The sequence below is a fragment of the Alexandromys fortis genome, unplaced genomic scaffold (assembly GCF_014885135.2).
Source record: "Alexandromys fortis isolate MF-2015 unplaced genomic scaffold, M_Fortis_MF-2015_v1.1 scaffold_143, whole genome shotgun sequence".
Classification (NCBI taxonomy): Eukaryota; Metazoa; Chordata; class Mammalia; order Rodentia; family Cricetidae; genus Alexandromys; species Alexandromys fortis.
The window spans coordinates 4,327,881-4,340,188 of NW_026068044.1; the positions used below are offsets into that span (position 1 = coordinate 4,327,881).

General features: G+C 48.2%; 1 protein-coding gene across 1 annotated transcript in view; it reads left to right on the forward strand.

Moving 5' to 3' along the window:
• Positions 1 to 12,308, forward strand: part of Lama1 (laminin subunit alpha 1) — a 114,802-nt gene that overhangs the window by 16,253 nt on the left and 86,241 nt on the right. Inside the window, 2 exon segments of the mRNA XM_050166183.1 lie at positions 5,102 to 5,272; positions 5,572 to 5,684. Coding sequence (XP_050022140.1) covers positions 5,102 to 5,272; positions 5,572 to 5,684 — 284 coding nt within the window.

The window sequence follows — 12,308 nt, forward strand, 5'->3', positions numbered from 1 at the left end:
GGGGGAGGAAGGGGTGTTGTTTGATTGTTTGTTTTTTTTTTTGAGCCAGGATTTCTCTGTGTAGCCCTGGCTGTCCTGGAACTCTTGTAGACCAGGCTGGCCTTGAAGTCACAGAGATCCCGCTGCCTCTGTCTCCCAAGCGCTGGGACTAAAGGAGTGCGCCACCACCACTCGGCTGGTGGGTTCATTTTGATGCTGAAGCTTGCACACATCGTTGTAACAGAGGCTTGGATTCTCAGCACGCTTATTTTACCATGTGCCGGCATAGCTGCACTGTCTTCTGGAGGGAAAACGATCGGATTAGAATGAGCTCTGCCCAGTGTCACTCCTGAGACCCTCCTCATCCTGGTCACCGAGCAGGTGGTACGCATTACTAAAGTCTGTTAAGCTTGCTGTTATTGTTAATGGTATTTTCTCCTACTTAATATAGTACCTACTCCTTCTGGTGTTCATTTTCTTGTAAATTAGCAAAGCTGTTGGGTATGGGCTAATCGGACTTCCGAAATGTCAGCAGGTGAACCCTGTCTTGCTGCTGAGCTGTCCTGAGCAAAAGACCAGTGGTTCCAACAAACTAGTGGAACAGCCAGGACGTCTCAGACAGATATGCAAAGGATTACTGCTGATGGGCTTGGCTCTTAAATGCACCATAGGCCCAGGACTGTCAGAAACAAAAGCTCACAACCTGGGTGAACCTCTGTCTCCTAGCCAGAGGGGGAGCACGCCCCCTAGTGGAGGTTCCATTATAGCTGGCCCCAAACACAAGCTTTTATGACCCTGATTGGTCCAAAACAAATGGCTGTGTTTTGCTGCAAAGATAAGTCCAAGCTGTCCCTCGGGCGATATAAGCAAGCTGTTCAGGCTCATCAGGAAGGCCCCTAGGAGCAGCTCCTTGTGCTGCCATTCCTGATATTGCAACATCAGGACCAATAAAACTCTGGAACGGTCTTTCCTTGAGTGTTCCCAGTGGTGCAGGCTGGAATGCCGAGACAGTATAAATAATGAAGACAAGTGAGGATGACTTGGGACCTAAGGCTGAGAAATCACAAGGCCAAGGCCAGCAGCTTCCTAGCTGGCGCTCCTCAGGTCCCTGACACAAGCCAGCCAGCACCACACGGAGCTGCCTCTTGACGGCTTAAGAAGCTGGATGGAGGCCTTAGTGCCGCTGCTCGGCAACTGAAATAACGCAGAGCAGGAAGACTGAGGGCCCACCAGTAGGAACTGCACGCAGGCCTGCATCTGCCCTATGAAAGGCTTCAATGCCACTTCTGCAAAAACGCCCTGCTGATTCTGCTCAGCTAGAGCTGGGGAGAGATGCTTGAAAAAATGCCTGATGCAATCTGCATCGTGCATCTAGCTTCTGAAGTTCTTTAGGTGCTCCAGGCAGCTGCCCTAGCTGAGCTCTGATCCTATATTCTGTGTCGATATAGATAGGTACCCAGAGTTCTGGCAGCCGTAATGGAAGGAACAGGTGAATAAATAGTTCAAGAACGGCCGCTGGGGCTGGAGAGAGGGCTGAGTGATTCAGAGAGCATACTCTCTTGGAGAGGGCCCACAGTGGGTTCCCAGCACCCATGACAGGCTGCTCACAGCAACCTGTGGCTCTAGATCCTGGGGATCAGATCCCCACTTCTGGCTCACATCATACACACCTAAAAAAGAAAGAGGGGCCAGGACATGAAGAAGATAAAGTAAGGAGAAAGAGACAGAGAGAGACGGGGGGGGGGGGGGGGGAGGGAGGGAGGGAGGGAGGGAGGGAAGGGGAAAGGGAGAAGGAAGGAGGGATGGAGGAATGGAGGGAGGGAAGGAGGGAAGGAGGGAAGGAGGAAGGGGACCAGCCAACCCCAAGGAGCTAGAACAGGAAATTGCTCGGGTCACCAGAATTGCCAAATCTTCAGAGCCAGTGGTCTTGGGCTCCAGTGTGAGCCCTGTCACATTGGCTACTGTCCCCAGTGTCTTTTTGGCCACTATCTGCAGTGTGAACCCTGTCACGTTGGCCCACTCTCATGTTCCAGGAGTGCTGAAAAGCTGGGAGTTCTCTTCCTTATCTCTGGATTCTGCAGTGATTTCATAGATGCATCATGGGTAAATGAGTGATGAAGCAAGATAGCATTTGGCAAATGAAGACTAAATGTGTTCGAACACTTAGCAAGAAATCACCAACTTTAAATCAGGAACTTGAATTCTTACTTGTCTTAGATTCTTCTGAGGTTTGAATCGGTGACTTTGGCTGTCTTGTTCAAGCCTTCTTTGTTTTCCCGAAAAGAAAAGCGCTCGTGACACTAGAAGCCATTTGATTATTCATCCGTGTAATACATTCCTAATCGTGGTTTAATTCTGGAAAAAGCTATGGGAACAAGCCGACTAGGTTCCTTTCAGCAGAAACTGCAAATCCTTTCTTTGTTGATGGTCACACTGATTTATAGTATGTATTAGATAAATATAACATTCTATGGACATCACAAACCATTCTTCCCCCCAAGATGGAAACACACGCTTGTACACACACACACACACACACACACACACACACACTTACCTTAAGGGCCTGAAGGATTGACTCTGTAGTTTTGATCAGAATCAGTGAAGAAAGAGCTGTTGTCAGCTCAATCAACATTTGAAGATGCTTTAAGGTGGAAAAATTACAGCACAGGGAAGAACTCAAAAGCCCTGAATGATGAATTATTAAACAAGCAAGAAGTGTCTGGGAGGAAGCGATGGTAATTATGTAATATTATTTTTTTTTTTTGTCCATAGGTTGGTGGCAGTTTTTTTTTTTAACCTAATTGTAGTCAGGGGACTTTCCCGTACAGTCACCTGACCCTGAAGGACATTTTGGGAGGCCAGGCGTGCTCAGTTTGTAAAGGGGGCTGCAAGCAGAGCAGCCGGTAAGCAGGGAGGCATCTATTTCATGCTCTGTGGGGTTTGGTGTGACCAAGGGTGCAGGTGCTGGTTAAATGCATGGGCAGGCAGGTGGATTATTCTGTAGTGTGTTCTGAATGGGGGAGCAAGAGGTCCCAGTTACCTCGGCGATAACTGGAGGAAATGAAGCCCCAGCAAAAGCATAGAGTCTAATACATTCTGTGTGCGGCTCGCACGTGCTGGGCATCAGCCTTCCATCCACCTTGGACTTTTCTGTGCAAAGCCAACCTCGCCTTCTCAGGAGCTTTCAGTGGACTTCCTGTCCCTCTCTCTCTACCTGCTTAATGCCCACGTGTTTGTCCTGGGTTGGGGTATCTCTGCAAACTTGAAGATGACTCAGTTGCCCGGGAGAACTTAAAACACACACACATAAAACAAAAAAAAAACAAAAAAAACAAAAAAAATCAAACACTCTGTTCAAATTGTTCTCTACAGACACTAAGTCTGGCTTTCTTTTGCCTTCTACCATGTGACCAGACACAACAGAGAACGGTAATGACTTTCTATCATGGGAGTAAAACGTATGTATGTGATGTACAATTTTGAGCTGCTTAGAGTCTTGAGTGCGGCCCCTCCGTTATCGTAGAACGGCTAGGTAATTCTAATCTGTTTATGTGAGAAAAAAAATAAAAGGACTACCTTTTTTGTATTTTATTAATTCTTTGAGAATTTCACACAATGTATTTTGAACGTATTCACCACCCTCTCTACCCTCCCACCCAATTTTGAGAGTCCTACTTTCCCTACCGAGTCTAGTCTGTGTGCCCCGCTAGTCTGGGGATGGAAGCCTGCTCAGGTGTGTGGTCAGCATACCTACCAGGGCCACATCATTAAAACAGCAACAACAAACAACTGGCTGTCTCCCTTCGAGCTGGTGCAGAGGAAGTCTTTCAAGGGAACCATTTTGTCTTTGATTTAAAATCCTAAATATTTATAATAAAGTGCCATCGAATATACTTTTGTGTTACTAAAAAGCAGATGTGGGTATGCATGCTTGTGAAGGGTTCTGGATGTCGTAGACCCGTTCTCTACCACTGAGCTGCACCCCCAGAGCTGGCTGTGTTATTTACAAAGGGCATATCAGAGTCTGTGGTCCTTAAAGATCAACATCTAGTGAGCTGGGATCTGCAGGAGGCTAAGCTCTTGTCGGAACTGTTTACGCGGTCTGTTTCGGCCGATGGCTCCCCCACCCCGCGCACACTGTTATTTCTGGATCTCTGTAGCTTCTCTTCTGCTAGTGCCCTTCTTTATCAAGATAAAGTTAAGTCTCAGAAGAAGTCTGATGGCGACCCTGGTCTCAGAGTTGTGCAAAATCTGCCACTGAGTTCTTTGAACCTACCCAGAGCCCAGCTGCTTGGAGATAAACATCAGCTAACACAGAGATACTGGGCAGAGCAGGGATTATCCGTGTGGGGAGAACTGTACAGTCTGGATCCTTGTGTTCCAAAGTTTTATTCACCCAAGAAAACAAGCCATCGTGAGGGACAAAAGAAAGGAAAAAGAAGATTGTATGTAATTACAGGGAAGACCCTGCATTCCTGCCAGAGACAGGCAGCTGGCGGCCGTCTTTGAGGACAGTGACCAGTTTCTTTGGGCAGTGTGAGAATTATAACTTGTCTTTAAACATATTGTTTAAACATTTTATTAGAAAAAATTGCAACCCACGATCTAGAATTGTGCACTGAGAACCTGGATTCGACCATTGCTGTTCACTCCCTTCTTCAGTGACTCCCCCTCCGTGTGTCTGTCAGTCTCTCTGTCAATCCAGGCTAGTTTCTGCTGCATCTCAAAACGAATTCAAGGCAGAAGAACACCCGCTCCTAAACATTGAGGCTACCCGTTCATAATCGTGTTTGTTGCTAGGACAAGATGCCCAAATCTTCGTGTTTTCACACTATATTTTTCACAATCGTATGTGCCGAAGTAAGAATCCCAAACCTGGATGAAAGTGTGGAAAATATTTACTCCCGAAAATTCCTTCATGTCTTCTAGCTAGTGTTCTTGATTTTCCTGTTTGTCTCAGAGTTCCACATCAGTGGGCCTTGAAAGCCTTTGGTGTACCCAGTTTTGGTGGAAGGGCCCTTCATTCAGCACGTGGCTTTACGAGCTTTTTTGGATTTGCCTGTGACATGGGTTGCCTAGCTTGACTTGGCTGATTTGGCTCTTGAACTTTGACTTCCAGGCTTGTTCCCTGCAATTCTCAACCTGGCCACCAGTGCCCACATCAGTGCCAATGCGACCTGTGGCGAGAAGGGGCCCGAGATGTTCTGCAAACTCGTGGAGCACGTGCCCGGCCGACCAATCCGACACTCCCAGTGCCGGGTCTGCGACGGTAACAGTACAAATCCTAGAGGTAAGTACAGCCTCTCTGTTCATAGAAAAGTGCACAGGGAGATGCCTTTGCAACTCACTTTGTGGGTTCTAGGATTGAACCCAGGGCTTTGAGTGCGTTTAGCATGTGTTCCGTCTCTGAGCTCCACCGTGGGCTCCCCTGTGGGAAGTTATACTTTCTGAAGTAACAGTGACTTCCGCTGAGATCCTCAAAAGCTGCGCACCTTGGCGACTTGGCTGTGCCTTTGCGCTGAGTTTAGCAGTTCAAGAATGAAAAGTCCAGAGCTGAGAGCTGCGTGTGCTCTTGTGTTCTTTTAACAGAGCGCCACCCGATATCACACGCGATAGACGGCACCAATAATTGGTGGCAGAGTCCCAGTATCCAGAACGGGAGAGAGTATCACTGGGTCACCATCACCTTGGACTTACGGCAGGTAGGTGGGGCCGGTCCTGCCGGAGGAGCTCTGTAGCCCCCTTCTGTAGTCTGCCTTCTTTCTTAACAAATTTGCTCTCGTCCCGCCGTTCCTTCCAGGTGTGAGGTAGGTGATACACAGTACTCCACGGCACCATTTCCTGGCCCATTTGGTTGTGATCTCAGCCAGGAGTGTGGGGGTAGATCTTGCTGGATGGAGAGGCTAAACGTGGTGTGGGAAGGGTCTATGGGCACCTGAGGGGCAGTCAAGGCAGGCCCTGACAGAAACCTAGGGGTTTACTGTGCAGGGAGGAGTGGCTAGACCAGGCTAGATCACTGACTTGGGGCAGAGGCTGTATCTGACTGGTTGGCGAGGGTCAGGCACACTCACGGGCTTGACCCAGGAGAAGGTCATACAGGACCAGACTGGTTGAAGAGGTTGGTTGTGGTGTCTGTAGTTAGTTCCTTCCTTACTATTTTGCACAGGTAACTTCCGCCCGTTTCTTCCACTGATGGGCAGCATTTGAAATATTCTGCTGTTAGGCTATTAGAGCAACCATTAAAAAAAAACTCACTGGGATCCAGTGTGTGTAGGAGCCTTGCTTTTAAGAAAAAGAAATGTGTCTTGATCTGGTGAAGTGCAGTCAGAGTAGAACCGAAGTTTCCAGGGGGAGTGCATTCTAGTTAATTCTGCTCACTGTCGGGTGCTGTGGACACACACCCTTGCCTGAGCGCCACTGAGCATGTAAATGGGTGATGGTGATAGTTAAACGGTGTGGATCAGTGCCGCCGAATCATACAACTTAAATGGCTAAAATGGTAATTTCAGTGTTACCTGTATTTTATACAAGTAAACATTTTAACACCCTATGAAGGGTACACTGCATCAGTCCAGGTCCAGCCAGGGAACAGAGACCATGTGAGTTGCGTGTGCAGAGGGGCATATTCACTGTCAGGAACTGGTTAGAATGTTGGAGAACTGGAAAGGGAGGGGGCAGAAAGTCTCTCAGACTGTGACGGCCATGGAGGATCCAGAGGAGGGGTGGAATTATTAGCTTCTGGACCCTTGGAGCAAGGGACGACACCACCTCCCCTGACTTCAGGGGAGAGTCGGAAGCTCCTCTGGGAAATACTCAGAAGCTGGAGTCAGGGGCACCTGCAGGGGCGAGACTGACAAGAAAAGCAGGAGACAGGAGCAACGTAGCTTCCCTCCTTGGGTTCCGGCCTCAGCCCTGCAGCCTCCTGAAGAGACACCTGGTGACTTGCGGAGCTCTAGACTCAACCTCAAGACACAGAATCCAGGGGACACTGTCAGTCCTTTAGCCATTAGGTCCGCCTTCACCAGCAGGTGATCGCTTGCTGTGTTCCCAGCCAGCACAGAGAAGCCGCTGCAGATGCCCTGGCACACGGTGGTCATCCAGAGCCCAAATACGTTGGAAAGAAGAGCGAACTTTGGAATCCTAGCGGAATCATGGACTGACTTCTGATACAGCCTAGGACCCGGTGCCCTTGGATCTCAGCTGAGAGAATGCCTCGGGCAGGACCGAGGAACTTGGGAACAGTTCTGCTTCATATGAACTTGCTGTTGATTTTGTTGACGTGGTACAGTGGAGAGGCATACAGAGGGGCACCAAGGTCATCTTCTCGCAGAGTATGGTAGCATTATGAGTGGTGCAGTGTGCCCAACTAATTCCTCACATCCTGTAGACCTCAGGTTGCTTCTTCCTCTGACCTTTTTGTCTTTGTGCGTAGTGTGTGTGTGTGTGTGTGTGTGTGTGTGTGTGCACATGCATATGGACACCAGGAGTCAACGTCTACTCTCTTTAAATGTTCTTCACCTCATCTTGTTGAGACAAAGTCACTCCCAGGACCTGGTACCCTGAGTTGGCTAGGCAATCTGACCAGTGAGCTGTGGGGTCCACCTGTCTCTGTGGTCACAGATGTGCACCACCGTGCCCGGCTTGTTAACGTGTGTGCTGCGGATCCAAACTTGGGTCCTCGGGCTTGTGTGGCAGGCGCCTCATAGACTGAGTCATCTGTCCAGTCGCACCCCACCCCACCCCCATTCCTATCCTCTCTCTGATCTTCAGATATCACCAGAGGAAAGGCTAAGCAAGACCTTAAGGTAACCTAGTTAGACTTAGCCGGTAGGATTTTTAGCAATATGGTCATGCGAATTTGAGAAAACAAGCTTGCATGTCAAGGATAATTGTGTTTAGATTTGGGAAATAGAATGGGAACATTGTAAAGCAGACAGAAGGTTCAGGTCGTCATGCAGAGGGAGAGGCGCTCACCATCCATTTACTCTGAGAGGACCACTGATAATACTGTAAAACTGGGCCAGCTTTCCTCTTTTCTCTCTTATATCCCTATGCATTTAATACCTCCCCAAAGGTGTTCATGTTTACTGGAACTTTCTGTGCCAGGTCTGTGATGTGTAGACCTTTGATCTGAGGTGTGCCACTGAATTCTCATAATCAAGCTCCATTCCCTGCCAGTGTCTCTACCTTTGTGTAGATTACTGAACAGAGAAGAGAGTTCGTGCAGCTAGTGCAAGGGTGGGCATCTGGCCACTCAAGATGCGGGGCCATCGCGTGCGTCCTCAGACCCGGCCCTTCCTTCAGCGAAAGTCTCCGATGTAAAAGGTCATGCCCCAGTGTTTTAGTTTACATCTTGACTTGAGCCTTTCCCAGTATGACTACAACTCACTATTAAAGCTTTTAGAAGCTGTGCGCGTGGTCTTCTATAAGGGCTACCCAGCCTTAGCTTAGAGTTCCCGGTCCTGTAGTTTGGATTGATTCTGTTATGGACAATAACTTGAGCTTCCGATGAAAAGTTCAGTCTCACCCCCTGCCAAAGAAATAACACAGTGAAAAGAAGCCATATTTTGAAGTTTAAATGGCAGGTTCCTGGTGAGTTTTGAGGGTCACTTTAAAAGGACTATTTACAGACAAATATACAGAAACCTAGAGGTGTTGCCTGGAGACGGTCCAGCCTTTTCTTCCTCAGCTCTCTTCCTCCATCTGATGTCCTGACTGTCCTGCAATGCAGAGATACTCTCCATTTTAGGAAGGAAAACGTCAGGACAGAACAGCTAGGCCCCTGGCCTGTTGCTCCATATTCCTCCAAATCTCAGCTCCTTCCACCCTGTCCATGCCCCTCACAGGACCCCCAGTCATTGCTGTCTTTCAGGTCGCAACACTAAGATGTAGCTGTCAAGGGTCCTTACAGGTTTTTTTTTTTCTTTCTATATCTTTAGGGTACTGAGATTCTAGCCTCTCTTCTTCTGTTAGTCTTTAGAGGAGCCCGGTGGGGTCCACCTCCCTGCAAATCTACAGGTATCAGCACTGCTTCCTTGCTCTGGCAGGTGCAGGTAGAATTGGGTGCTCTTGATCCCATAGTGTGGGACCGGGGAGAAAACAAATTGAATCGATGTATTGTCTTTCCTTTGAAAGGAAATTTTAAAGCCTGTTCAAATATTTTCTCCAGGAGGGTCAGATTTGTGAGTAAAAAAAAAAAAAAGAATCCCTTTTAAGATAAAATCTGTTTCGTGAGAAAGGAAGTGTTCCCTATGGCACCAGAAGAGGCTCTGCCTCCTGGAACCGCTCCACTTTGTGTGTGTGTGTGTGTGTGTGTGTGTGTGTGTGTGTGTGTGTGTGTAGGTTTAATTAGGAAGTGGCACTTAGTTGTGGGAACAGGCTCACAGAGGAATCTTTGTTGTGGGCAAGCTCGGGGTTGGGGGCAGTCATAGAGAGAGTCTCATTAGTTTAGAAGTCCATTGTGTTTGGTCCCCACAAGTCCCTGATAAACTGACAAGACTTGGGTGGTAGACGCTGTTGCTAGACACACGCGCCGTTTGCTAAGCACATTGACCAGGTTGGTCAGAAAACTCACACAGTGGATTGCTAAGACCCCCTTAACGTGTAAACTGTGCTCTTACGACAAATGGGTCTTGGCTTGGTGCATTAAACAAACAAAGACAAAAGTTCTGCAGCAAAGCAGTTGCCCTTCTGAAAGCTGGGTCACAGAGGCCTCTGTTACCACAGCACTGCTGTTAGGTCAGAGCGACGCTTCAGCGTGCATACTGACCTCCCCAGGCTCAGACACGAAGCTTTCCTGGCATTTGCTTGGCAGAATAAATAGAAGGAATCCATGGCTCTTCGTGGTGGTTTAGAGTCACCCACACTGTCCCTTGTTCACGCAGGGTTGGTCTCTGGTGATCTCCACAAACGTTCGTTTTTGTCAGCCAAGTCTTCCGTCTCATCTTAGCTTCCAATCCACAGCTGCCCAGTGGTGTGTAAGAAATCGGAGTCGCCAGCTGTGGTGTGCCATCAGGGACCACCAGCCTGTTGGCTTGGGGAGTTCACCAAACACTCCTGTCCTGTTCTTCTTGGGTTCTAAGCAGCTTGGACATCTTATCTGGCTCAGAGTCAGCGCTTCTGGCTGGGACCTGAGAGGGATTCTGGGAAATGAATGAGGATGGCTTTATGACATTCTCTCTCAGCATGCTTTCCCTCTGCCAACCCCTTAATGTCAAACAAAACCTGCTTGTGCATTTGGGGACAGAGAGGGAAGTCCACCAAAAAACTCATTCTTTCTTCCTGTTATAGTAGGGATGAACAAAAAGATAAATTGCAATTTCTGAAGAACTATTTGAGACATACTTTACAGTTTGGAACTTGGAATCTATTCTAGGTCTCCCCTCGGCTTCCCTCTGCTTTTTGATACAGGCTCTCGCTATGTAACACTGCCTGCGAGGCTGGAACTTGCTACATAGACTAGACTGGCCTTAAACTCATAGGGATCTGCCTGTCCCTGCCTCCCTAATGCTGGGATTAAAAGTGTGTACTAATAAACCCATTTGCCAGGTGATTTTTATGCTTCTAGTGTATACTTTTATACACAGAAAATTCTAGTGTAGAGGTAGTGTAGAGGTAACAGAAACTTTAAGAAAATACAACAAATCATAAAACAAGAGTTTTGGAGGCCTGGGGAGATGGTTCAACAGTTCTCCAGAAACCCATATAAATTCCATGTGGGCATGGCAACCTCCTTGTAATTCCAACCCGGAAAGCAGAAACTATGGATCCCCAGAGCAAGCTAGCTAACAAGGCACTAGCCACATCAGTGAGCTGGCTAACAAGACTAGGCACATCAGTGAGCTGGCTAACAAGGCACTAGCCACATCAGTGAGCTGGCGAACAAGACTAGGCACATCAGTGAGCTGGCTAACAAGGCACTAGCCACATCAGTGAGCTGACTAACAAGACACTAGCCACATCAGTGAGCTGGCTAACAAGACTAGACACATCAGTGAGCTCTGGTCTTGGCTGAATGTCTTTGTGTCAATGAACAAAGTGGACAAGGGACTGAGAAAGAGTCCTGACTTTAACCCCAGGCCTCTGTTCACAGGCACATACATAAACACGTATCCACACATATGCAAAATTATGCACACACACATGCACACATCCCACAAATGTGAAAGAGGAAGGAAAAGGATTTTTTCCTAATCGCCTGCAATTCTAACAACCGGAGTTTACTTTCTATCCTGCTCTTCATCTTCAGGCCTACTGTACGTATTTACTAGTTAAATACATCTGGAGTTGCTACTCACTAGGTTCTGGAGTCTCCGGATTTGTTGATACACAAGACGACTGCCGTGCCCACGCAAAACTGTCAGTGTAGAAAAAGTAAGCTCCTTCCTTATCTGTACTAGCCAACATAGCAACGTCTCTTTGGTCAGCAATTTGAAGAAGACTGTTCCCTCCTGAGGCTTGTGCTCTAGTGTAGGAAATAGATGGTCTGCAGTTAGCTTCTGCCGATGAGTAGGGAACACACAGGAAGGGGCTTAGGGCAGGCCTCTGCAGAAAGAATCACTGAAGGAAGGAAGGGAACAAACCGGAGGATGTGCAGGAGATGGAGGCCCAGGAAAGTCTTGCAGCAGAGAAAGTGAGACGTGTGGGTTTGAGACAGCACATTCCGTCTGAAATGTTTTCGCTCACTTTTCTGCACTGCAGCCATGCAAACTCTCTTGTTCTCCATGGGATACTGATTTCAGGACTGGACTATCTCCCCGGTATCAGGATACCAACCCCAGACCCATTTTTTTATGTTATAAGGCACATTACATATGTATTAATAACGTCCTCGTGTGTACTTGGAATCACCACTAGCTGACATGTCATACCTCAGGCATCAGAGTGAATGCTGGGTAAGCATTGGCTCTGCTGTGTTGTTCAGGGAACCAGGATAAGGAGAAACCTGCCTGGGGTCAGTCCAGCTGCAGCCGGCAAAGCCTGACAAGAACACACAAGCAGATGCTGATGTGTGATTGTCGAGTCATGTGTGCTGGAGCCGTCACAGACCATGACAAGGCAGGGGGCCCAGCAATTAGCATGTGTTATCAGTCCTGGTGGGGACTGCCCAGAGTGCTGGGCTCCAATGAGGAGGACACGCTGTCAGTTGCAGGCAGTGAATCACACAGATCGCGAGTGTTTGGTTGGATGGATTCAAGCCACGTACTAATCAATTATGGGCCATTCTTGTCACTGCAGAGGGTTCCCCATGCCCTTCCCTGGCTGTTGCTCATCCTGTTTGTCCTCTCTCTGGCCAGAGAACCCTCTGCTCTGACTGTTTCCCTTCG